Source organism: Anomaloglossus baeobatrachus, chromosome 7 (assembly GCF_048569485.1).
Source record: "Anomaloglossus baeobatrachus isolate aAnoBae1 chromosome 7, aAnoBae1.hap1, whole genome shotgun sequence".
NCBI lineage: Eukaryota > Metazoa > Chordata > Amphibia > Anura > Aromobatidae > Anomaloglossus > Anomaloglossus baeobatrachus.
Window position 1 is genome coordinate 19,955,946 of NC_134359.1, and position 27,778 is coordinate 19,983,723.

General features: G+C 44.7%; 2 protein-coding genes across 3 annotated transcripts in view; one reads left to right on the top strand and one right to left on the bottom strand.

Annotated features, from left to right (window-relative positions):
* LOC142244973 (autophagy-related protein 9A-like) overlaps positions 1-27,778 on the bottom strand; it is a 137,709-nt gene that overhangs the window by 24,173 nt on the left and 85,758 nt on the right. The window contains exons 1-3 of one of the 2 annotated variants that reach the window (XM_075317122.1): positions 8,928-9,133; positions 2,475-2,626; positions 1,696-1,739 (exon numbers count right to left, since the gene is read on the bottom strand). In XM_075317122.1, coding sequence (XP_075173237.1) covers positions 1,696-1,739; positions 2,475-2,577 — 147 coding nt within the window. In that variant the 5' untranslated portion in view covers positions 2,578-2,626; positions 8,928-9,133. Of the gene's footprint in view, positions 1-1,695; positions 1,740-2,474; positions 2,627-8,927; positions 9,134-27,778 lie in introns of those variants that run through there. The other variant, XM_075317123.1, reaches the window with a different exon arrangement.
* On the top strand, positions 11,734-27,696 carry ZFAND2B (zinc finger AN1-type containing 2B). Its single transcript, XM_075317120.1, has 10 exons — positions 11,734-11,786; positions 14,196-14,280; positions 14,357-14,451; positions 14,531-14,662; positions 15,119-15,270; positions 16,241-16,345; positions 16,429-16,483; positions 19,057-19,133; positions 20,562-20,640; positions 21,539-27,696. The coding sequence occupies exons 2-10, from the start codon at positions 14,226-14,228 to the stop codon at positions 21,584-21,586; spliced, it is 798 nt and encodes a 265-aa protein (XP_075173235.1). The 5' UTR covers positions 11,734-11,786; positions 14,196-14,225; the 3' UTR covers positions 21,587-27,696.

The window sequence follows — 27,778 nt, forward strand, 5'->3', positions numbered from 1 at the left end:
GCTCAAGGTCGGATGTTCTGGTAAAATGTTGCAAAAATTGCAACAAAGTATCAGGCAGTTTAACATAGCAAAAAAGAAGAGGGCGCCAGTATTTACCTGCTCAGATCAGAAGATAATGCACCTGCAGGATGCAGCAGCCCCTTAATGCGGAGAAAAACAGGTACAAATTACTGAGGAGACAACCAATAGAACCCATGGAGCATGGCGGAGGCGATCGCTTAGTACTGAGATTGCGCATGGATCAGGCCTCTATAGGACGCTGGTCACACAGAAATACCTGTTATTAGCCATTATTCCCGTTTTAGTGGAATAACGTGTTTTCACCGGAGACCCTCTGTAAGTGAATATTTGCTCCTGTTTTACTGTGTAATAGTCACAGGACAGGAAGGGGTTAAACGTCCAAGTATTTAATATCTATTGGAAATAAAGAATTTTCTCCTTATTAATATCGGAGAGAACAAGTGATCTCCATACACAACACAATCCACTATACAAGACCAATAATACTGGACACAAGGGACAAATACCAGCACACTGTGACCAGGCCATATATTACCACCACATAGGGACCATATAATACCACATACAAGGGACAAATCCGGCACACTATGACCAGACAACATATTACCAACACATGGTGACCAAATAATACCTCATACAAGGGACAAACACCATCACACCATGACCAGACAACCTATTACCACTACAAATTGATCAAATAATACCACATACAAGGGACAAAAACCAGCACACCATGACCAGACAACATATTACCACCATATAGTGACCAAATAATACCACATACAAGGGACAAATCCAGCACATCATGACCAGACCACATATTACCACCACATAGTGACCAAATAATGCCACATACGAGGGACAAATTCCAGCACACAATAACCAGATGACACATTACCACCACATAGTGACCAAATATTACTACACACAATGGCCAAATACCAGCCCACCATGACCACACCACATATTACTACCACATAGTGACCAAATAATACGACATACAAGGGACAAATACCTGTACACCATGACCAGACAATATATTACCATCATATACTGACCAAATAACACCGCGTACAAGTGATAAATACCAGCACATTATAACCAGACCACATATCACCAATACATAGTGACTGAATAATATCATATACAAGGGACAAATCCCGTCACACCATGACCAGACCACATATCACCACCACATAGTGACTAAATAAGATCATGTACAAGGGATAAATACCGGCACACCATGACCAGACCACATATTACCAACACATAGAGATCAAATAACATCACATATAATGGACAAATACCAATACAGCATGACCAGACCACATATTACCACCACATAATGACCAACTAATACCACGTACAGGGGACAATTACCTTCACACTCTGACCAGACCACATATCACCGCTACATAGTGACCCAAATAGTCATGAATAAATCCCACAGTACTGATAACTAATATTACCACTGGTGACATTATTCAAAGAAGTTCTGGATCCCTATTTCTTTCATCCTGGGTCCTTATGTCCACTATCCTGCCACATCTAGAGAGGGAAAAAAATCTTCTTACCTTCCAGCATGCCCCAAAAACTGGACAAAAGCAACAAATGCATTAATGAATTGGTCCCAAAGTGTATGAGAAAGCTGCATTATAAATGTGGAAAGGATACTGTAGAGAAGAAGAGATCGAGGTTCTCAATGTGATCCCACAGAGCTGAAGAGAGAAGAAGACACATGTCATATGGTATAACATAGGTATTACTAAGTCACACTGTGCCCATATCTAGTAGTTAAATGGGACGTGTCAGAAGATCCCTACTCCCATCCCCTATAATACAGGGGAAGGGATAGAGCCCATTAAATAACTTTAGAAAGTGTGGTAAATTTAAAAAAAACTCTTCACAGGATACAAATCACCACAGAAAGCTCATTACAGACACTGAACAAGAAAAGAATGCTGGTAGAGATTAGCTCTGAAGTCTGTATAGAACTATGAACGCTGCTCTGGAGTATGATCTTCAGGATCAGTAATGTAATATATGTACACGGTGACTGCACCAGCAGAATAGTGAGTGCAGCTCTGGAGTATAATACAGGAGGTAACTCAGGATCAGTAATGTAATGTATGTACACAGTGACTGCACCAGCAGAATAGTGAGTGCAGCTCTGGAGTATAATACAGAATGTAACTCAGGATCAGTAATGTAATGTATGTACACAGTGACTGCACCAGCAGAATAGTGAGTGCAGCTCTGGAGTATAATACAGGAGGTAACTCAGGATCAGTAATGTAATGTATGTACACAGTGACTGCACCAGCAGAATAGTGAGTGCAGCTCTGGAGTATAATACAGGATGTAACTCAGGATCAGTACAGGAGAAGAGCGGTCCTTGTAGATGAAGGTCGCCACATTTCAGCACTGACAGACTATGACACTGGAGTACTCACATTTACTTCCCTCTGGGACATGCACCAGGAGGTCGTCCTCCCCCAGAGGAGAGTCCGTGTACGAGGCCTCCAGCCTCTGGTAGGGAGTGTCAAGGACGGCCATGTCCCCACAGCCTCACATCAAGATCCCAGCCTTAAAAATAGAGGACGTGCTGGATGTAGAAGAACAAGAGGGGAAACATTAATATCATATGTATCAGTGGGGGACATTGATTCAGCAGCAATAATATCAGAGGTGAATTCCACAATAAAATAGAAATAATCAACGCAAAATCAATTCACAATGAAAAATGGCGAATGCTCATCCTGGAACAAAGTAGCAGCGGCGCAAGGAAAGGTGTGTGTTTAGGTGTTTAACAAAACTTCAAGCTTTCCTAGCAATACTGCCACCTTGTTCTAGCAATATAACTACTATAATACTGCCCCCTATGTACAAGAATATAACTACTATAATACTGCCCCCTATATACAAGAATATAACTGCTATAATATTGCCCCATGTACAAGAATATAACTACTATAATACTGCCCCCTATGTACAAGAATATAACTACTATAATACTGCCCCCTATGTACAAGAATATAACTACTATAATATTGCCCCATGTACAAGAATATAACTACTATAATAATGTCCTTATGTGCAAGAATATAATTACTATAATACTGCCCCCTATGTACAAGAATATAGCTACTATAATACTGCCCCCTATGTACAGGAATATAGCTACTATAATACTGCCCCTATGTACAAGAATATAATTACTATAATACTGCCCCTATATACAAGAATATAACTGCTATAATACTGCTCCTATGTACAAGAATATAACTACTATAATACTACCCCCTATGTACAAGAATATAACTACTATAATACTGCTCCTATATACAAGAATATAACTACTATAATACTACCCCCTATGTACAAGAATATAACTACTATAATACTGCCCCTATGTACAAGAATATAACTACTATAATACTACCCCCTATGTACAAGAATATGACTACTATAATACTGCCCCCTATGTACAGGAATATAACTACTATAATACTGCCCCTATGTACAAGAATATAACTACTATAATACTACCCCCTATGTACAAGAAAATAACTACTATAATACTGCGCCTATGTACAAGAATATAACTACTATAATACTGCCCCTATGTACAAGAATATAACTACTATAATACTACCCCCTATGTACAAGAAAATAACTACTATAATACTGCGCCTATGTACAAGAATATAACTACTATAATACTGCCCCTATGTACAGGAATATAACTACTATAATACTGCCCTTTATGTACAAGAATCTAACTACTATAATACTGCCCCCTATGTACAAGAATATAACTACTATAATACTGCTCCCTATGTACAAGAATATAACTACTATAATACTGCCCTTTATGTACAAGAATCTAACTACTATAATACTGCTCCCTATGTACAAGAATATAACTACTATAATACTGCCCCTATGTACAAGAATATAGAAGTGTTTTTTTATTTATTTTTTTGCTACCACAAACAGAACACTGTAGAAATTAAACCCTAAAAGCAGTAATAAAATGTTGTTTGTTTATTTCAAAAGAAATTAGAATAGTGAGAATCAGACTGAAACATTGATTTTGTTCTTCTTAGTCACTTTGTAACCAGTTTGGCAGCAGCTTCAGGTCATTGTCCATTTGGAAGACCCATTTCCACCCAAGCTTTAAGTTCCTGGCTGATGTCTTGAGATGTTTCTTCAGTATCGCTGCATAATCTTCTTTCCTTATGACGCCATCTATTTTGTGAAGTCACCAGTCCCTCCTGCAGCAAAACAACCCCACAACATGATGCTGCACCCCCGTGTGTCACAGTTGGGATGGTGTTATTAGGCTTCAAAGCTTCTCCCTTTTTCCATCAAACATAACAATGGTCATTATGGCCAAACAGCTCAATTTTATTTTCGTCAGATCACAGGACGTCTCCAGAAATGAAGGTCTTTGTTCCTGTGTGTATTTCCAAACATTAATCTGGCTTTAGGCTATGTGCGCACTGGGAAATGAAATTTCCTTGAGAAAATTCCGCATGCTCTCAAAGATTACCGCACCCGCGGTAAAAAACCGAGGGAAACTGCACCCGAAAACCGCATGCGGTTTGCCGCGGTTTGCTGCGGTTTTACTGCGGTATTGTTCGCGGTATTGCCGCGGTTTTGCCGCGTGCGGGTTGGGATGTGCTTTATTGCATTCAATGCAATAAAGCACATTGAAGAGAAAAAAAAAAAAAAAAAGTCATTTAATTCTGAGATAGTAGATAGACAGAAGAATAGATAGAGGGATAGATAGATAGACAGACAGATAGAGGGATAGACAGACAGATAGAGGGATAGACAGACAGATAGATAGATAGATAGATAGGACAGATCGCTGCATTTCCCACGGTCGGCAGTGAGTTCACATTACCGGCCGTGGGAAATGACCAGTAATTACCTCTGCTGTCTGCTGCTTTCATTCAGCGCTGTGTCTGTGACAGTCGCGGCTGGATGTAAGCAGCGCAGGACCTGTGGATTACGCCGGAGCGGTGGATTACGCCGGAGCTTTGTTTGGGAGGGGTTAATAAAATGGTGAACGAGGCTTGTTTGTTTTATTTAAAATAAAGGATTTTTCTGTGTGTTTTATTCACTTTACTTACGGGTTGATCATGTCAGCTGTCACATAGACGCTGCCATGATCAAGCCTGGAGTTAATGGCGGTGGTCCCCCACCATCATTAACCCCTTGTATTACCTTGCTGCCACTGCTACACGGCAGCAAGAAGAGCCGAGGACACTCCGGTGCTGCCGCATATTGCATGCAACAGTGCCGGGGCAGCTGCGGCTGATATTCTCGGCTGCGGGAGGGGGAGTGAGGCGGGGGACATTAACCCTGCCCCTCTCCCTCCCCAGCCTGAGAATACCGGGCCGCCGCTGTGTGCTTACCTCGGCTGGACGGTAAAAATACAGCGGAGCCCACGTTCTTTGTTTTCTATATTTCCGTTTTCTTTCTATGTGTGTTCTATGTGTCTGTGTCTATGTGATCTATGTCTGTGTGTGTGATGTGTGTGTGTTTACTCTCTGCTCTGCTTCCTCTTCCTGTAATGACATCACTTCCCTGCAAACCGCAGACAAGCGATGTACATTACCGGAGGTAAACCGCGAAATACCGCAGGGAATAACGCAGGAAAACGCAGTGAACCGCACAGAATTTGCTGCCTGCGTTATTCCCTGCGGGATTTCATGATTAACATTGGAGTCAATAGAGTGAAATCCCGCAGCGATGTGCGGAAAAGAATTGACATGCACTTGTTTTTGCTGCGGGATTCCCGCAGCAAAACATGCAGCTGTCAAATTCCGCCCAGTGCGCACAGGATTTTTTTTCTCCATAGGATTTGCTGGTGATTCACTGCAGAGATGTTATGAACATTTTCTGCAGCGAAACATGCAGCAAATCCGCGGAAAATCCGCGGCAAAATCCGGTAAGTGCGCACATAGCCTTATTATGTTTCTTTTGGAGTAATGGCTTCTTCCTGGCAGAGTGGCCTTTCAGCCCATGTTGTTACTGGACTCTTATCACTGTGGATAATGACACAATCTTACCAGCTTACGCCAGCATCTTCACAAGGTCTCTTGCTTTTGTTCTTGGGTTGATCTGCACATGTCTGACCAAAGCACATTCATCTCTGGTGCACAGAACCCGTCTCCTTCCTGAGCGGTATGATGGCCGGACATTCCCATCTTGTTTGGACTTATGTATAATTTGTTCCATTATATAATAGATTTGGTTAACAAGAAAAAAAATATGTTGAAAATAATTTTTGCACATCACCACCTAAACAAGCTGCTTTTCAATTTCGGTTCAGTTGAGCTTGATTCTTCAGGCACAATCTCCAAGACGCCATCAGAATCTGGAATAGACTTAACCCCTAAAGGACACAGACGATTTTATTCTTTGCAATTCCAATTTTTCCTCCCTTTCTTCCAAGAGCCACAAGTTTTTAATTTTAGTTTCCAATGTAGACTTATAAGGACTTGTATTTTGTGAGACGAGTTGTCAATGTGAATGACGCCATGCGTTAGTTGAAAAAAAAAACAGCTTTTTTTTATTCTTTACATTATGAATTTTGATAAATGCAATAATACTGTGTTTATTTTTTATTTTTTTTATTTATTTTATTTCATTTTTGGTTGTGGAAAAAGATTTTTTGACTTTTTGACATTTTATTTATGATTTTTTCACTTCCTTTTCCTTCCCTTTAGGAAACTTGAACCTGCGATTTCAATGCATTTACTATATAATGTAATACTATACATGGCATCTCTGGAGGAGACCCGTCTGTAGGATACAAGCAATATTTTGTCTCATGACCTGGTCTGCTGTGGTCGCTACATTGACGACATTCTCTTTATTTGGAGGAATCCTGTGACAACCATGTCAGACTTTGTGGCACATTTAAACACTAACCACGAGACGCAAATTTACCTTTTCTATCAACCGAGTCTCAGTTCCCTTTTTAGATTAGATTCTAGAAGGTGATACTACGAAAGAATCATTATCAGTTGTATATTGCAAGGAAATGTCATGTAATAAAATATTGCATTACATTTCCTGACATCTACATTAAAAATGTTCCAGGCTGTGAAAAATAAAATGTAACTGATAAAATGTGGTTATCTACTATAACACTGCTCCTATGTACAAGAATATAACTACTATAATACTGCCCCCTATGTACAAGAATATAACTACTATAATACTGCCCCCTATGTACAAGAATATAACTACTATAATACTGCCCCCTATGTACAAGAATATAACTACTATAATACTGCTCCTATGTACAAGAATATAACTACTATAATACTGCTCCTATGTACAAGAATATAACTACTATAATACTGCCCCCTATGTACAAGAATATTACTACTATAATACTGCCCCTATGTACAAGAATATTACTACTATAATACTGCCCCTATGTACAAGAATATAACTACTATAATACTGCCCCCTATGTACAAGAATATAACTACTATAATACTGCCCCCTATGTACAAGAATATAACTACTATAATACTGCTCCTATGTACAAGAATATAACTACTATAATACTGCTCCTATGTACAAGAATATAACTACTATAATACTGCCCCCTATGTACAAGAATATTACTACTATAATACTGCCCCTATGTACAAGAATATTACTACTATAATACTGCCCCTATGTACAAGAATATAACTACTATAATACTGCCCCCTATGTACAAGAATATTACTACTATAATACTGCCCCCTATGTACAAAAATATTACTACTATAATACTGCCCCTATGTACAAGAATATAACTACTATAATACTGCCCCCTATGTACATGATTATAACTACTATAATACTGCCCCCTATGTACAAGAATATAACTACTATAATACTGCCCCCTATGTACAAGAATATAGCTACTATAATGCTGCCCCCATGTACAAGAATATAACTACTATAATACTGCCCCCTATGTACAAGAATATAGCTACTATAATACTGCCCCTATGTACAAGAATATAACTACTATAATACTGCTCCTATGTACAAGAATATAACTACTATAATACTGCTCCTATGTACAAGAATATAACTACTATAATACTGCCCCCTATGTACATGATTATAACTACTATAATACTGCCCCCATGTACAAGAATATAACTACTATAATACTGCCCCCTATGTACAAGAATCTAACTACTATAATACTGCCCCCTATGTACAAGAATATAACTACTATAATACTGCCCCTATGTACAATAATATAACTACTATAATACTGCTCCTATATACAAGAATATAACTACTATAATACTGCCCCCTATGTACAAGAATATAACTAATATAATACTGCCTCCTATGTACAAGAATATAAGTACTATAATAATTCTGCCCTCTATATACAAGAATATAACTACTATAATACTGCCCCTATATACAAGAAAATAACTACTATAATACTGCCCCTTTGTACAAGAATATAACTACTATAATACTGCCCCTATGTACAAGAATCTAACTACTATAATACTGCCCCTATGTACAAGAATCTAACTACTATAATACTGCCCCCTATGTACAAGAATATAACTACTATAATACTGCCCCTATGTACAAGAATATAACTACTATAATACTGCCCCCTATGTACAAGAATCTAACTACTATAATACTGCCCCTATGTACAAGAATCTAACTACTATAATACTGCCCCCTATGTACAAGAATATAACTACTATAATACTGCCCCCTATGTACAAGAATATAACTACTATAATACTGCTCCTATGTACAAGAATATAATAACTATAATAACGCCCCTTTGTACAAGAATATAACTACTATAATACTGTTGTTATGATATTTGCAGACATACTCACTGTGGCCCCCAGAGGTCTCAGGCTTTGTCTGTGTGATGTGTCCGCATCCTCGGCTGATGACCTGTCAGAGCTGTCCATAGAGAAAAGGAAGCTAATATGTGACCTGCACTCAGTTTATATCAAATATTTCCACTCTGGTTTTAAAGGGCCAGTAACGTGTAATCATTATAATAGAGCAGGAGCATTACAAGAGGAGCGGCTGGTATCAGTGCCTGTTAGGGATGTAAATACAGTTGTGGGTTTCTTGGCACTGAAGATACATTGTAACACTGCAGAATTAGATCAGGGCACAGGACTGGTCAAAAATGTTAGGTAGGTGTGGAATAAAATGATACAAAATAAGACGGCTTTCAAAAATAGAACTGTTAAAAGGGAATCTGTCAACACGTTTATGCTCAGCTATCTGACAGCAGCATGATGTAGGGACAGAGACCCTGATTCCTGCGGTTTGTCAGTTCACCGGGTGTAGCAGTTATGATAAAGTCACAAATTTCTCTGCTACAGATCTAGCAGTGCTCAGATTGCTGAGCTGTGTATAACCTCATCTACACCGCTGATTGGCAGCTGCCTGTGTACAATGTATAGTTACAGAGAGCTTCTTATTATTGCTGAGGCAGGGTAGGACCAGGAGGCAGCTTGTCCTGAAGTGATAATGTCCTGCTGATAAAACACTGATTGGACTGGAAGAGCAAAAAAACAGCGCAAAAAGTAACACATTGTTGGAATCAGGGTCTCTGCCCCTACATTCCGCTGCTATCAGATTCCACAGTAAAAATCTGCTGACAGATTCCCTTTAATAGTTTATTTTTATCAATAAACAAAATGAAAAGTGAATGAACAAAAGTAAAATTCATCAGGGAGGCGTCTGATGACCTCCAAATTTATATTACAGTCGGACAAGGAAGTCAAGCACCAAGCCGATGTCATTAAGAATGGGGAGTCCTGGAGGTCTCACGTGTATCACTTCTGACTGCAAAAAGTAATAAAATACTTTCAAATATTCTCTCTCATTATTCTGGGATTTGGCAAATATAAATAAGTTTGGTTCCTATTTGACCTAACATGGGAAATATTTATTCTGATTTCATATCAGATAATGAGAAAAACCAGCAGATGTGTCTTTATAGAGAGAGGAGGGAAAAACCTGCAGATGTGTCTTTATAGAGAGAGGAGGGAAAAACCTGCAGATGTGTCTTTATAGTGGGTGGAGGGAAAAACCTGCAGATGTGTCTTCATAGAGAGTGGAGGGAAAAACCTGCAGATGTGTCTGTATAGCGAGGGAGGGAAAAACCTGCAGATGTGTCTGTATAGCGAGGGAGGGAAAAACCTGCAGATGTGTCTGTATAGCGAGGGAGGGAAAAACCTGCAGATGTGTCTGTATAGCGAGGGAGGGAAAAACCTGCAGATGTGTCTGTATAGAGAGCAGAGGAAAACTAAGGGTTTCTACTGTATGTGCTTATAAAAAAATATGTATAAAGAACACACAAGCTCCTCACCTCCCTTTCTCTAGGAACAGTAATAAGATCTAAAGATAATAGATGTAACATTTGATGTCTCGTGTAAATCTCCGCACTAATAAAATATCAGATTATTTTTCCCACAAGGTGAGCAAACATTTTTTTTTTATCGCTTTATAGTGTTTAGAGTTAGAATTATTAGCGCTCACCACTGTCGCACGGACCCTAAATGGTGATAAGGCTAGGGTCACACTTGCGCGTATCTCGCGAGAGTTTCGCATTGCATCGCCCGGCATGGCCTGATGCTCTCCGGACAGGAGCATCTCAGGCTGCTTTCACACCTCCGGTTTCTGCAATGCGGCACAATCCGGCACTTTGCAGGAAAATCGCAACCGTTTTTTTTTGCTGCCAGTTGCGTTTTTCCTGCATAGACTTTAATTAGTGCCGCATTGTGCCGCATGGCCTTGCGTTCCATCCGGTTTTTTCCGCATGCGGCAGATTTAGCCGATGCGGCGTCCGGATGGAACGTTGCCTGGCACGTTTTTTCGTGCGGCAAAAAAAACCGCATAGCGCCGCACCCGGCCAATGCGGCGCATTTTTCAATGCATGCCTATGGCGGCCGGATGCGGCAAAAAAAACGCATCCGGCCGCCGCATGCGGTTTTTGCCACTGCGCATGCTCAGTAGCATGCCGCAAGCGGCAAAAAACGGACGGGCCGCATGGGAAAAACTTATGCAAAGGATGCGGTGTTTTCACCGCATCCGTTGCATAGCTTGCACAGCCGGATTGAGCCGCAGAGAGCTCAAGCCGGATGTGTGAAAGCAGCCTCAGCTGCATAGAAATACATGCAGCCAACCCGCTCCTGTCAAGAGAGTGTGCGGTCGTGCCGGGTGATGCAATGCGAGACTCTCGCGAGATACGCGCAAGTGTGACTCCGGCGTAATAAAGAGTGGAGGTCGCACAAGCGCTGACTGACACAACGGATCATCTGATAGATTGGAATTCTGCAGCTGCTTTAATTCTATGAAACCATTTAAAAAATAAAGATAACTATTGACGAAAGAGTTAAAGTTGCCAAAAATAAAATTTGTCATTTGTGAAGTTTTTATTAGTTTTTCTACAGTCCAGGATCACGTGACTGAATCCTATAGGAAGCTGAGTCACACAAATTGCACAACGCCCATCACATGATGAACTACTGTCAAAACAACCCTTCCCTCCAGGCTTCCGTACTTACTCTGCTTTTGGGTGTACAAACATGGCCGATAGTCCCGCCTTTTGTTTAATTGACAGTTGTTACAACCAATGAGTGATCCGCACTGCGAGGAAGCTTGCGGTCTCCAGGGTAACGGAGAGGAAGTGACGTTATTTCCGGAGGTCTGGAGCCACAGGCGGGGTTGTGGTGAGTAGCAGCGGGTGTAGTCGGGTGGGATACGGATATTTCATGGTGGGGGGGAATATTGGGGGGTAAGGGCGGCGGGGAGAGCCCGGGCACCCCGGGAATACGTCCTGTGCTCGGGGGGTGCGGGCTGAGGCCTGGTTTCATGTCCTGCTGTGGTGACCACATATATGTGCTGGCAGCTGAGTGCTACAACCCCTCTATAGACGTATTCACCACCTCTGCTTGTTGTCAGTGAACTGTGCCCATGTGAACCTGCTCAGATCTCACTTCTCACAGCTGAGGGTTTGTTACTGTTACATCTGGTCCTGACAAACCTTTTATTTGCATCACTTATTGACCATTTCACTGATTATAATGGGAACATGGGCGATCAGTCGTCCCCGGTGTCCTGCGCTCTCCGTAATGGCTAGAAAAAGCCGCGTCTTCCACTCATAAACTTATGTCCGCCTCGTCCGTAAAAGCTTTTATCGCCATTAACAAATGTTCTGCGCTGATAATGGGAAGAGACGCTCCGGGGGCGGGTGCAGGAAACGGATATATATATATATATATATATATATATATATATATATTACACTAGAGTCATTGCAAAATAAACTGTCCAAGTGCACGGATTAACGAAAGTAAAAATAAGTTATAAAAACCCCCAAACGACTGAGTTACTCCCTTTTCCCCAATTCTTTGCTAAAACAATCCTTGTATTCAATATTATTGCTGCTCTAGAAATTGGTCATAATATAAAGTTATTTAATCCATAAGGTAAAAAAATAAAAATATTGAAATGCCAGAATTTCTATATTTGGTTAAAAAAACACAAAACAATAGAAAGCGACACATTGCACCCTGGCTTCCTGGGTGCCAAACGATGGTAGCGTGGGGAGGTCTGGACCAGAGAGGTCAGAGCTATTGATGAGTGGGCACTACCATGCTTGGGTGCTCTGTACTCGTAACTAGTGATGAGTGGGCACTACCATGCTCAGGTGCTCAGTACTGGTAACTAGTGATGAGCGGGCACTACCATGCTCGGGTGCTCAGTACTGGTAACTAGTGATGATCGGGCACTACCATGCTCAGGTGCTCTGTACTCGTAACTAGTGATGAGCGGGCACTACCATGCTCGGGTGCTCAGTACTGGTAACTAGTGATGAGCGGGCACTACCATGCTCGGGTGCTCAGTACTGGTAACTAGTGATGATCGGGCACTACCATGCTCAGGTGCTCTGTACTCGTAACTAGTGATGAGCGGGCACTACCATGCTCGGGTGCTCAGTACTGGTAACTAGTGATGAGCGGGCACTACCATGCTCGGGTGCTCAGTACTCGTAACTAGTGATGAGCGGGCACTACCATGCTCAGGTGCTCAGTACTGGTAACTAGTGATGAGCGGGCACTACCATGCTCGGGTGCTCAGTACTGGTTACTAGTGATGAGCGGGCACTACCATGCTCGGGTGCTCAGTACTGGTAACTAGTGATGAGCGGGCACTACCATGCTCGGGTGCTCAGTACTGGTAACTAGTGATGAGCGGGCACTACCATGCTCGGGTGCTCAGTACTGGTAACTAGTGATGATCGGGCACTACCATGCTCAGGTGCTCTGTACTCGTAACTAGTGATGAGCGGGCACTACCATGCTCGGGTGCTCAGTACTGGTAACTAGTGATGAGCGGGCACTACCATGCTCGGGTGCTCAGTACTCGTAACTAGTGATGAGCGGGCACTACCATGCTCAGGTGCTCAGTACTGGTAACTAGTGATGAGCGGGCACTACCATGCTCAGGTGCTCAGTACTGGTAACTAGTGATGAGCGGGCACTACCATGCTCAGGTGCTCAGTACTGGTAACTAGTGATGAGCGGGCACTACCATGCTCAGGTGCTCTGTACTGGTAACTAGTGATGAGTGGGCACTACCATGCTCGGGTGCTCAGTACTGGTAACTAGTGATGAGCGGCACTACCATGCTCGGGTGCTCAGTACTGGTAACTAGTGATGAGCGGGCACTACCATGCTCGGGTGCTCAGTACTGGTAACTAGTGATGAGCGGGCACTACCATGCTCGGGTGCTCAGTACTGGTAACTAGTGATGAGCGGGCACTACCATGCTCGGGTGCTCAGTACTGGTAACTAGTGATGAGCGGGCACTACCATGCTCGGGTGCTCAGTACTGGTAACTAGTGATGAGCGGGCACTACCATGCTCGGGTGCTCAGTACTGGTAACTAGTGATGAGCGGGCACTACCATGCTCGGGTGCTCAGTACTAGTATCTTGCTCCTCTCTTGTTAGCGTCCCTTTGATTGCTCTCCATTGTTGCACTGGTCACATTCAGTAATGTCTCGCCTGACGCTTCCTTTGCGGCCTTGTCTGTTTCCTTTATTTGTGATGTCACTTCTTGTTTTCTCTTCTTCCAGGCGGTTCTTGTTTCCTTGGACTTTACCGTCATGGAGTTCCCAGACCTCGGGAAGCATTGCTCAGAGCCGACCTGCAAGCAGCTGGGTAAGCTGAAATCCGTGCCGGTGACAATGGAACAGAACTAATAATTGTATCTGATCTATGTCCTCTCGTTCTGCAGATTTTCTACCTCTGAAATGTGACGCCTGTGAGCAAATCTTCTGCAAAGACCACATAACATACATCCTGCACAGCTGCAGCTCGGCGTACAAGAAGGTAAGCTCACTGGATAAAGCGCGCGGTGGATGGTGGATGTCTCCGGCGCGGTCGTCCTATCCTCTGTGCTGTCTTTCAGGATGTGCAGGTCCCGGTTTGCCCCCTCTGTAACATTCCGATCCCGGTGAAGAGAGGTCAGACTCCCGACATCGTGGTTGGGGAACACATCGATCGTGACTGCAAGTCCGACCCGGCTCAGCAGAAGCGCAAGGTGAGGAGGAAGATGGATCACCGTCTGCCGCTGTGAGGGGGATTCAATGTTTATGATCAGTTGGGGGTCTTCCCTTAGCATGGGCCCACCACTCCCTATTGCATTGAATGGGTCTGAGCTGCAAGACCAGAAATGACCTGTGGACAAGAGTGGAGACGCCTCCTACCTGCCGGGATCCCCGGTGCCTGTTCTGATTTGTAGGCCCAGCGTGACGTCCTCTTTATGGCAAATCACATACCACTTTGCACCTTACTAATTGGAAGAGGCGCCGGGGATTCTGGAAGGTAGGAGGCTGTTCTGAGCGCTCCCGTCTGGCAGCCGTGGATCACTGACGTGGCCTCGGGCCCAGAGTCCTGCAAATCTTTTATCTTTTGCACATCATCTTGTGTCCTCCCAGCCTTCCTGTCCTTCCTCATGATTGTATCCATGACCGGAGGCTTCTCTGTCCATATTCAGATATTCACTAATAAATGCGGGAAGCCGGGCTGCCGGCAGAAAGAGCTGATGAAAGTGATCTGTGACGACTGCCACGGAAACTTCTGCCTCAAGCACAGACATCCGCTGGACCACGAGTGCAAAGGCAAAAGCGCGCCCATCTCCCGGGCAGGGTGAGTCCGCACGGCCGGAACGTGCTGCACAGAAATATACTGTGTTCCTGGAAAGAAGGGGGACTCCAGCAACAGATGCATATTAATCAGGGCTAAACATTAGGACCCATGTCTCTGGGGCTAGTTTCACACATCCGGCTTTTCGCCGGATTCGGCGCACGCCAGTACAGTGTATACAGTACAATGGCAGTGCAACAAGCGCTGGTCACATGCTGTCATGTGACCCGGAAGTTGCCGTGCTGCCATTGTACTGTATACACTGTATGGCTCTGTGCCCATGTAGCGTATTTTCATGCAGCTACGCTGCCTTTCTGCACCGCAGCATAACTGCATGCGTCCTGCGTCCCCAGCACAATCAATGAAGATTGTGCCTAATCCATGGCCACGTTGCCGTCGCCGAATCGCTGCATTCTAAAAAGCAACATGTCACTTCTTTCATGCACTGTGCATGCAGCCCCCGCTCTGTCTATGGGAGGGGCTGCATCCAGAGCGCATGAAATCGGCTTTTCATTCCGGACTAGCGATTTGAAGCGCACGTGTGCTGTTCAAATCGCTGCAGAAATTTCTGCAGGGACAGAACGCAGCGTGGGCACATAGCCTACTGGCGTGCGCCGAATCCGGCAAATCGTCGAAAAGCCGGATGTGTGAAACTAGCCCAAGCGCTGCTGTAAATGCAGCCCAAACCGAGAGAAGACGCTGACATATTCTCAGGAAAGTATCTCGTCTGGAGGTGGAAACAGATGAGTAAATATTCTCACTTCCCACCGGTGGTCACCACCATCTCTGCTGCCGGTGCTGCCTCTGCTTGCAGCATGGGTGAGCGCACATCAGTACAATCACCAGAAGCGCTCCACCCCTCGGCGAGCAGGAGGCAGGGGCAGCCATGCACCCCTGAGGATAGAACACCACACAAACTCTTTATTGGCAGAAGACAATAGAATAAATCTACTTTGTTTTTTTTTTCTTCCAGACACGCTGCACTGCTCCGATCTCAGGCCTCCTCTTCCAAAGCCTCAGCGTCCTCTAGTCACATGGCAGCAGCAGCCAGGCCGGCGTCACATCCTCAGCACAGCAGGTACGGGGGACTGATGATGACGTTTTGCATTGACTTTGATGAAATAGTCCGTATTCATTTTTTTTTTTGTTCTGTGTTTTCAGAGCGAGTGTTCCTAGTCCCCAGCCCCCTGCTGCGGCCGCTCTGCAGAATGGACTAGTAAGTGTGCCCCCAACTGTGAAGGTAGCCTGGGCTATAGGCCTTTTGTCCAGATGTAATAAGATTTTCTGTGTGTGTAAATAATCAAAGTATAGATGTCGTTGCAGAATTATCTGTGTGTCTATATGACAGTTGCATAGAAGCTTTATAATATGATTCTAAGATGTGGGTACAGTAAGGTATTAACAAAGATAATGAAGCCAAAATGAACAAAGAGGTATTTATAACATACTGAGAGAATCTGTAATCAGTTAGTGCTCACCATGTGAAATGTGGGATGTGAGATGTGGGAGGTTGACTCCTCATTCTTGCTCAGCAACGTGTTAACAAAGAAGTATTCAGTAGGTTCAAACTGGTATTAGGAAGCCAGAAACAGGCTGCTGACGTACTATATGTACATTGCTGGTTATCTCTGACCAATCGGGGACAATGTTCAACTGAATAACCGTGTGTATTTTATAATATACGGATCAGAAGACCATTGAGCTTCTCCCGAATAGAGACACGTCTCTTTGTGGGCGTTTTTCCTCATACATACATCTGCACAGATTGAGTTGGACTCCAACTCTGTGACCCTTAAAAACCCTATTGGTGGTTTTCCCAAAATTCTCGACCTTGACACAACCTCCTAATGTTACATATAAACCCTGCTCAGCTCTTCCTGATAACTGTATCGTGTACCTACCAGAACATGAATAAAGGATGATTACATTTAAAGGGAGGCTGTGGCTTAATCACCCGCGGGGTGGTCCGATACGGCAAGGTGTGATGAGAGTCACTGCTCTCAGGTCCGGTGCCGCCTCTATCCTTGCAATTGTTGTCCTCCTTGCTTCAGGTGATAGATGCGTTCTAAGTCATCCTCACAGTGCCCTCCATTGCAATCCAAAGTGCTGTAATACACATGTGCGGGCGTTCTTTGACTTCTCTCCGTGCCTGCGCATTATAATACTTTGCTCTGCCGTCAGCATGGCAGAGAGAAGTGCGCAGGAGCACAATGGAGGGCACCGTGTGGATGACATTGGACACGTCATCTACACGAAGAAAGGACAATGATCACAAGGATAAAGGAGGCGCTGCATGGGAGAACAGCGACTCCCATCGGACCGGACCGTATCGGACAGCCCCCAGGTGAGTAGGTGACAGGTTCCCTTTAAAAGCAAGGATGCACCAGGCCTTTAGTGCAGATCCCTACATCCAACACTAGGTGGCAGTCTACGTGCAGATCAATAGGAGACATAGACTTCTGTGTACACGTCGCCCTCTAGTGGCAGCAACGGCCACTGCATGTGCACTTTACCAATGACACATGACAATGTATATATAGTGTTAGGAAAGCGCTGTGACTTATTTATGCTGCTGGTTCTTGTAGCAATAAGTGACTTTAAAGGAGTCATCTGGGATTTTGCTATCAACAGAGTGATAATATAAAATAGCTATAACTCAGTCTTCACATTCTCCGTCATCCCATGATCTCTGCCGCTCACAAGCTGTATGTCCATCATGTGACCAGTGCAGCCAATCGCCGGCCTCAGCAGCGATGATTGCCTCTATGGCACATGGCCCCGGAGGCCAAAGATAGGCTGCAGGACTGGGAAGGGATTTGATCTGTGACTTGTGATTTTTGGATTATTTTATCTCGCTAAGGCGGCTTTCACACTACGTTTTTTTAGCATGCGTCCTGAACGGTTTTTTTAACGCAAAAACTGATCCAGTGCAAATGCGTTTTCATTTCAATGCATTTGCAATGGACTCGCGTCCACCTGCGTTCACCTGCATTTGTGTGCGTTATAGTGAGGATCCAGCGACTTGCAGTTTTTTAACATTTTTCAAAAATGCTACTTGTAGTGTTTTTGAGCTGCGTCCAAATACTGCAAATTGCTGGATCCTGACTATACTGCACGCAAACGCATGTGAACGCTGGCATGCTGATAGACAGGATCCTGCTTGCTCTACTGAGCATGCCCAGAAACCAGCCTCAGGTGATCAGTCCCTCTCTCCCCCTCCCTGTCTGTCTCTCTCCCCCCCGCCTGAAAGCTGCGGACACTCGTAACCAAGATAAATATCGGGTAACCAAGCAAAGCGCTTCTCTTAGTTACCCGATGTTTACGTTGGTTACGTGTGCAGGGAGCCCGGCTCCTAGCACCTGCGGATGCTCTTAACCAACGTAAATATCGGGTATCCAAGCAAGTTACCCGATGTTTACCTTGGTTACGAGCCTCGCAGCTGTCAGATGCTGGCTCCCAGTCTCGCTTTCAGTTCCACTGACTCCCGATCACATGACTCCAATGCCCGCCCATCAACTTAAAGTGACAGGATCCTGCAAAATAACACATGCGTTTGCATGCGTTTTTTTGCTGTAAAAGCAGGATCCGCTTTTACAGCAAAAAAACGTTCATGACACATGTTAAAAAAAACGTAGTGTGAAAGCCGCCTAATTGGTACTGGCCAAATTTTATAAAATCTCTCTCCAAAAAATCCCTTTAAGGTTCTTGTAGTGTTGTGTGGATTGGGGCATTTTGGGTTTAATGACTTGTGCTGCTTCCTCCATTTCTGACTTCCTTTCATTCTATCAGACAGAAGAAGAGGCGTTACAGAGGGCTCTGGAAATGTCGCTTGCAGAATCAGCACAAAATGCAACTCCGCAGCAAAGGTAGAGTCATTAATCGCGGCGTCCGCGGGCCACAGTTACTTTCTCTTTGTCACTGGTGGGTCAGGTACTTGGTGTTTTATAGCATTTTGTCCTGATATTGTCTGTGTGCATATACAATATCTACCAGGCTTGTGATCTTACCCAGCGATCAAACTGGGCAAGCAGTGCTGCAGTGTAAATCAGGGGGGCTGATCAGCCGTCTGAGCCAGGTGGTGGTTGATATTTTTGTAACTTAGCCCACTATGCAGCAAGTTAGGAAGCAGCCATCACTACGAAGGTTTACCAGGGTATTAAAGGCTTCCACAGATTTCCCAGAATTAGAAAAACAGGGCAGCTTAGTTTCATAAAACAGCGCCACCCCCGTCCACCTGTTGTTTCTGGTATTGCAGGAAGGCTCCAGCGAAGTGAATGGAACTGTCCTGAAATACAAGACACCCATGGACAGGTCGGGGGGCCGTTCTACAAGAAAGCTGCTTTGTTTTTCCAATCCTGGACATCCCCTTTAAATTACACTTCAGCACTCCATTCTCTCTTCTAGATGGTGAGAATATAATCCCTAAGGCCAGAGTCACACTTGGGTATGCTTCGGCGAGTCTGGCATCTGGATAACCCGACACAGCCGCACACTCTCGGACAGGAGCGGGTCAGCTGCATAGAAATACATGCAGCTGAGAAGCTCCTGTCCATAGTGTGCGGCCGCCCCAGGTTATCCCGATGCGAGACTCGCCGAATCATACGCAGGTGTGACTCTGGCCTAATAGATCCATTTGTTTCTGTGATTACAATATTGGTGGCCCGGTTTCAGATCAGAGGGGTCCCATCAATTGGTTGTTGGGGAGTGATGCTGCCTCTTCAACTCTGCGTGCTCAAAAATGCTGTATGTGTAGCTAAGGCACAGTAAAAAGTCTCTGCTCCTTCAAATAGTGTGGTTGAAGGAATGGGGGGTCCCAGAAAATCCCCATAAGGTACCTGCTGTATATGGGGGTTTGCACTTCATTGATTACATGGGTGGCATGGTGGCTCAGTGGTTAGCACTGCAGTCTTGTGGCTCAGTGGTTAGCACTGCAGTCTTGTGGCTCAGTGGTTAGCACTGCAGTCTTGTGGCTCAGTGGTTAGCACTGCAGTCTTGTGGCTCAGTGGTTAGCACTGCAGTCTTGTGGCTCAGTGGTTAGCACTGCAGTCTTGCAGCGCTGAGGTCCTGGTTTTAAATCCCACTAAGGACAACATCTGCAAGGAGTTTGTATGTTCTCCCCGTCTTTTCATGGGTTCCCCCCCATACTCTAAAGACTGATGGGGAATTTAGATTGTGAGCCCCAATGGGGACAGTGATGCACTGCGGAATATGTTGGCGCCATATAAAGATTATTATTACACTGTACCCCACTATGATCCATTGCGTCTATAACGGAATATTGTGTTGTCTCTCAGCTCTCAGGAAGACGAGGATTTGGCTCTCGCCCGAGCTCTGTCAGCGAGCGAGGAAGAATACAGACGGCAGCAGCAGGCAGTGAGTACAAACCCGCCGCGATATATGGACTGACATAACCCCGGAACAATGCATGGCGCTGTTCAGTCCGGATTCATGCCCTTGTTTACGGTGACGCATCACCGGGACTGATTTTTTTTTTTTTTGTAGTTTAAAGGGGTTGTCCCATTGTGAACATCTATGGTAAATCCACGTTAATGCCAAAAATACCCCTTTTATCAATTTTATCCATGTAAAAATAAATGATCAGTGTACATGAACTATACTGCCTGAATAAGATAGGCAGCTGTCACACTGACCATAATAAGATAAGTGCGTAGAGCGGCCACCGCAGAGTAATGGGGTACGATCATCAGGGGAGATGGTTACCTATGGAGGGCCGTGATGTCCATCCCCATATATAGACCCTATACGTTTTTGTGTTATATCATATATTTCTGATGCTGGGGGGATGATGTAGGGGAGATGGACACTTTCTGCAGATATTTGCCGTCGGTCCCGGCAGAGAGGCGTCCTGTGTGCAATCATCCTAATAATTATCCTATATACATGATCGCCATTTCGCTGCTTTGCTCTCATCCAGTATAATGTGTCTGTAGTCGCTTCTGCACAATGTACAAGGTACCAATAGACCAACATGCCTGGGAAAAAAAAACGGAAGCAAATTTCAATAAAAGAGAATTTTTTTTTTTTTTTTACCAAATATTTTTTCCTTCAGCGCTGTGACCGCCACACGTAGGATTTTGCATGCGGCGTAGCACAGGTAAGTGGAACGATATATATATATTCTCTATATACATGCGGCGTGTTAGCCTATTGTACCTTGTATGTTTTCTGCTGCTTTCCTGATCTCATTTCTGCTGAACACGTAATTCTCGGCTGATATAAGACTTAATAATCCTGTAATGTCTGAATTTAGGGGCAAGCAAGTCGCAACGCCAAACAGAGCACCTGCAATATGTGCTAGCGCCACGTGGACCGAGCAGAATCACAACCCAATCAAAGCCGAAGCAGCAGGACGGAAGCCATGGACCCCGCATCTGGAATGCCACGATTTCTTGGGGGCTACAACTCTCACTGGTGGACATCAGATGCTTATGGTCTACACGGGACCCCTCTGTAGTCCTCGTTTTCTGGTTTCAGGTTTCTCGGTTTGGCCTGTGCATTGTAGTTGAATCCAGTATGGGTCTAATAGACAATTTCCAGTTACCTGCCAGGTCAGTCCATGGAGGAAACTGATCCAAACTAATGCACGGGAAACATTAAAGGGATGGTGTACGCCATCACCCAATGATTGATGGACCCTCGCTGATCCTGAGAATGAAGGGGCAACTGCGGGACCCCTCGACAGTTTTTTTTTTTTTTTTCCTTGGACATTTCTGGCCGCCCAGCTGTAACAGTAAGTAATAGGTCTTTACCTAGCTGGGCGGCCATGAATCTTAGGGTTACTCTGCACGTTGCGACATCGCTACTGCGATCTCGTCGGGGTCAAATCGGAAGTGCCGCACATCCGGCGCCGATAACGACGTCGCAACGTGTAAAGCCTAGAAGCGCCGTAGCGATAATGTTCACTACGGCAGTTATCACAAGATATCGCATGTGTGACGGGGGCAGGTACTATCGTGCTCGGCATCGCTACAATCGGCTAGCGATGTTGCAGCGCGCAAAGTACCCCTTACTGTTCTGAGGACTCGGCTCGAAACCAGCGCAGCGTCCTCTTCATTTTCTGGATCGGTTGAGGTCTTTACTGACCCTTTAGGATTACCTCATCCCAAAATTACAGTACCATAGGCAAATGTGATTCTGTAAGTCCTGGCTGTGAGACCTGGTGGAAATAATATGGACGCTAAAATCCGGCTGCCTTGCACTCATCTGAATCGGCCCTGGGGCTGCAAGACGACATTGACCATCTCCTGTGGTGTCGCGATCTCACACAACTGGGACAGACTCACTTGCCATAGACTTAAAGGGGTTGTCCACTACTGTTAATTTGATGGCCTATTCTTAAGGGTGCTTTGCACACTGCGACATCGCTAGCGATCTCGTTAGCGATGTGACACGCCAGATCGCCGATAAGAATCGCAGAGATCGCACATAGGTCACTTTTTGTAGTGCCGGTCACATGTGCGATCTGGCGTGTCACATCGCTAACGAGATCGCTAGCGATGTCGCAGCGTGTAAAGCACCCTTTAGGATAGGTCATCAATGTCTGGCCGGTGTCCGACACCCCGCACCCCCGCCGATCAGCTGCTCTCTGTGCCGGCAGCTGGAGATGTTCAGTTCCGGAGCTGCCCCATCTTCTGATAGTGGGTGCGACCGGGTACTGTACATCCGCCTCTCATTCAGATCAATAGGAGTTGCATGTGCAGTACCCAGCAGAAGCAGGGTGTCGAACCCAGGCCGATTTTAGACATTGATGACCTATCCTAAAGATAGACCATCCATGTTACAGCAGTAAAGCTCCTCTTTCAGTGCAGGCCTCCTGCGACTTTCTTGCAATTCTCTGCATTTTTACGGCAAAATCAAATTTTTTAAATACTCTTGAGTGGCGCTGCACAATGCTTTCGGTCGTGTGACTGATCGGACTATTGCGGTCACGCTGCACATGTTGCCTTGAAGCCCCAGCCTAAAGGAGGTGTCCACCAGATTAGGGTCTCGCTGCAAATTCTCCGATACGTTGAGATGTTTTCTGGCACTCATGGATAAGGTTTTCTGCCCTTAATCTCTGGCATCAGACTGTGTTTTCGGGTTATGAATCTGCACAACAATTCGCCACATCTGAACATGGACGTATGCACCATTCGTCGTGGCCGGAGTTACTCTTATAGAAGTTATCGAATTTATCCATCGTTCAGTTTAATTCCAAAGAAATGATTTACCGTACTTAATAAGACGCCTTTCATTCTGCTTATCTCATTCACATTTTACAATTCCTGGTGCTTAAAGGAACGCTCCAGACACAGGATACACCGTGTAATGCCCAGGCGGGGTCTGAGTGGGCGGAGTCAGTGCATGCTCCGCCTTCTCAGGAGCTGCACTAGGCACGTCCTATAGATCTGTGTCTGCAGCTGAAGCCTGATAACTACGAGTCTCATCATGCTCCACATTTACAGGACACTGGGAGCTGTAGCCAAACGTCTCATTACTGCCGTGTAGAAATCTGCAGGGTGCTATGATTTTTAGGAAATGCAGATTTATTTATTTTTTTTTTCTATAGGGGAGCGCTAAAGATTTAAAGGGATTCTCCAGTCTCCTATAAATAAAAGCTCTATAAATATTTAATTTACCCTTAAAGGGAACCTGTCACCAGATTTTGCGACTATAAGCTGCGACCACCACCACTGAGCTTTTATATACAGCGTTCTAGAATGATATATATATATATAATTTGCTTTATTCTGTCTGTCACCAAAATGACGTCATTGCAGTGACAACCGTCGCATTGGCCGCTGGGTTCGGCCTGGCCCCGCCCCCGCACGGATTGGCCGCTCGGCCAGGCCCTTTCCCCCCACACACATTGGCCACTTGGCCAGGCCCCGCCCCCTCACGCATTGGACACTCGGCCTGGCCCCGCCCCCCGCACGCATTTCCCGAACCCACACGGAGCCCAGACTCCCAGGTGACTGCTGCACCCCCGGAAGCCCACACTGGCAAGACAGAGTAGAGAAAAGGCCGAATGTGTGAAACTATGGAAACCGCTTTGCATAGTTACCCGATGTGTACCATGGTTACTAGCTTACCCCGGCTCCCTGCCCATTCAGATCGTTGGTCTCCCGCTGTCAAACACGCTGATGCGTGCTGCACAGCAGGAGACCAACAAGCACAAAATTAACCAACACTGTCGCTTTGCATAGTTACCCGATGTATACCATAGTTACCAGCTTACCGACGTACGCTGGTAGCCATGGTACACAATCCTGTAACTATATGGAAAGCGCTTTGCTTACTTACCCGAATGTGTACCATGGTTACCAGCTTACCCCGGCTCCCGGCACACGTGTGCTGGAGCCGGCGTACGCTGGTAACCATGGTACACAATCAGGTAACTATGGAAAGCGCTTTGCTTAGTTACCCGATTGTTTACCATGGTTACCAGCGTACGACGGCCTGCTAACCTACATACACATTCTAGACTACCCGATACGTTAGAATCGGGCCACCTTCTAGTTCTGTATATAAGAGCCCAGGCCACACTGTATAACGTAACAATCACTTTTACAATACTCACCTAATGGGCCGTCTGATCTGATGGGTGTCGCTGCTCTTTGGGCCGGTGCCTCCTTTCCGGTCTGTCGTCTCCTCTCTGCGGCGGTCGCTGTCCTCCTTCTTCTGAGGCCCTTGTGCATGACACGTTTTATGTCCTGCTCACTAGCCAGTATTGAGGTCCTGCGCAGGCGCACTTCTCTCTGAGCTGCTCAGGGCAGATCAAAGTATTGTGGTGTGCATGCGCGGGTGGTCTTTAACCTTTCCTCGTGCCTGTGCATTCTGGTACTTTGATTTGCCCTCAGCAGAACAGATCAAAGGTGCGCCTGCACAGGACCGCAATGCTAGGCTGTATATATTTTTTACGTTCTGCACAGCGGTCTGGGCTCTTATATACAGTATTCTGGAATGCTGTATATAAGAGCTCAGTGGTGGTGGCCGCAGCTTCTGGTCCCCAAATCTGGTGACAGGTTCCCTTTTATGTCAGTTCATCACCATTCTCAAGATCTCTGCTTGCTGCCGGTGATTTACATTCAGACGCCGGTCACCCATCCTGGGTCTGGTCCTGTTCACACAGCTGCAGCTTGTTGCAGGCAATCCTCCGTGAGCACAATGCAGCAGCACAAACCACCTCTATTCCTATACACTGACACATTGTAACAAACGGCAGCTGTGTGATTCGGCCAGAACCGATTTTTGCTGCAGCTGATTAACCTTTATCGAGAGAGGACTGGACGATTACATTATATATGGAGGACATAAATGTTACCGCCGTGTCCTGATTGTCGTGACCAGTTTACTTTACCTCTCCCTTTTTTATCAGTTTTTTTTTTTTTTACCTTCTGGATGTTTTACTTTTACTAATCAGAAATGACCGCAGAATCGTCCTTTCTTTTCAATTTAGTGTCTGTATAGAACAGGGCCATGAGTGCACTTAGTTGTTCGCTGCATATGAAGATCCGTATAAGAAGTCAATTGTGAGAAATATCTGGTCTCCGCTACATTTTATAGTAGTAGTGGCACAATTTACCATAAACAAGTGTTTTTATTTTTTTTTAAATTATTTAAATAAATAATTTAAATAAAAAAAAAACAAAACACAGCGTGCAGCCCCCCTCACCTTTGATACCCAGTCATGATAAAGCCTGACAGCTGGGGGCTGGTATTCTCAGGCTGGTTAGACCTGTGCTTATTCGGCCACCCCCCAGCCTAACAATAGCCGCAGCCACCCCAAAATTGTTGCATCCATTAGTTGCGACATTCCTGGTGCTTTACCTGGCTCTTCCCGATTGCCCTGGTGCGGTGGCAATCAGGGTAATAAGGGGCAAACTTTACAATAAACAAGTTTTACAAATAATGGGGCATATTTCTTCACCTAAAACAAGTCTATGCAGAATGGAGAGGCAGTGTATTGTAAAGCACCTAGAAATACACACACTTAAGTAGTAATCACACAGACAAAAAAAGTCTCCTGTGATCGCTCGACAGTCAAAACGTAGACACTTTATACAGGAAGGCATGCTGAGACTTGTAGTTGTTGAGCCCGCTGATCGGAGCCCATCTTCATATGCGACCGTCATTATCTCTACCTGTAATCTCCAGTCTCGCCGCTCTGTAAGAATATATTAATCAAATCTATATTTGCTGATTACTTTATATCGCAGGGGGCAGATATCGTCTCCTGCCTGTAATATGAATATATGTATTTATAAGGATTTAGCTGAGATTTTTCATGCCCGTACGGGGTGAATCATTTACCGCATTGGTCCGTATTCAGACTGAATGTTGCCCAGTCCGGCCTATAGGTAGCAGGAGGCTGATGTGGCTGTGTAACTGACCTCTCTTAGTTTTGTAGCCACCGTCGTGTTCCAACAAAACAGTTTTGCAAAAATCTGATTACTAAAGCTACGATAAATGTCTGTTGTAAGTCCTGACCGTCGTCTTCTACTTTCCGAGTTGGACCTCGTGCTGAAGAATAGAATAATCTGTTAATCTATCTGTCTGACAATCACTGGTACTTGTTGGGCAGTTTATCTGTAGCAGCCAGACGTCCTCACATGACTGTTAAGCTCACAGCCGGTCCCATCCTGCACTATTAATAGGATTTTCTTTAAAAAATAAGGTAAGGACACATCATAAAAGGGGCTTTCAGGGTGGAAAATACAATTTGGAAGTCACTTTGTGACCGCAAATGGCAAAATCCTGACTGTGTGTAACATGCACACTGTCAGGATTCCTCTCTGTTATGAGCTTGAGCACACATAATGTTTCAGGTCACATGCTAATTAAATTCTTAATGCTTATATTGAACAAAGCAGGAAAAGTTGCTCTTCAGCACGAGTGTACATGTTACAACTGGTTTCAAGCTGGGAGCAGAGCGACATCCTAACAGTAAGCTTATTGCACACTGTCAGGATTCTTCCCTGTTGTCAGCTTGAGCGCACATACTGTTTTGGTCACATGCTAATTAAATTCTCAATGCTTTTATTGAACAAATCAGGAAAAGTTGCTCGTCAGCATGAGTGTACGCGTAACAACTGTTCAAGCTGGGAGCAGAGCGGCATCCTGACAGTAAGCTTATTGCACACTGTCAGGATTCAGTAATCTGCAGTCACACGGAGTGACTGCAAAAAGTAATTTGATGAGCAGAAATCCCTTTTAAACCTGAGATATATCAGCCATTCACCTGACAGTCTGTGTAATTCCCATAAAAGTTATTTTCTCAGGTTCTGTAAGTGCCGAGAAGCGCAGGTTTTATTGATACTGTGACAATTTGTAATGTTTGGAGGAAAAACTTTCAGACAGAAGTCGGCTCCTCCAGTTATTAATCTAATTTATAAACCAAATAAATTATGAATGTACGTTCATGGAAAAGTATATTTGTCTTTTTTTGTTATAAATTGATATTATTAAAGTGATAATAGGACGTGATGGCGTCATGAAGCCAAAAAAATGC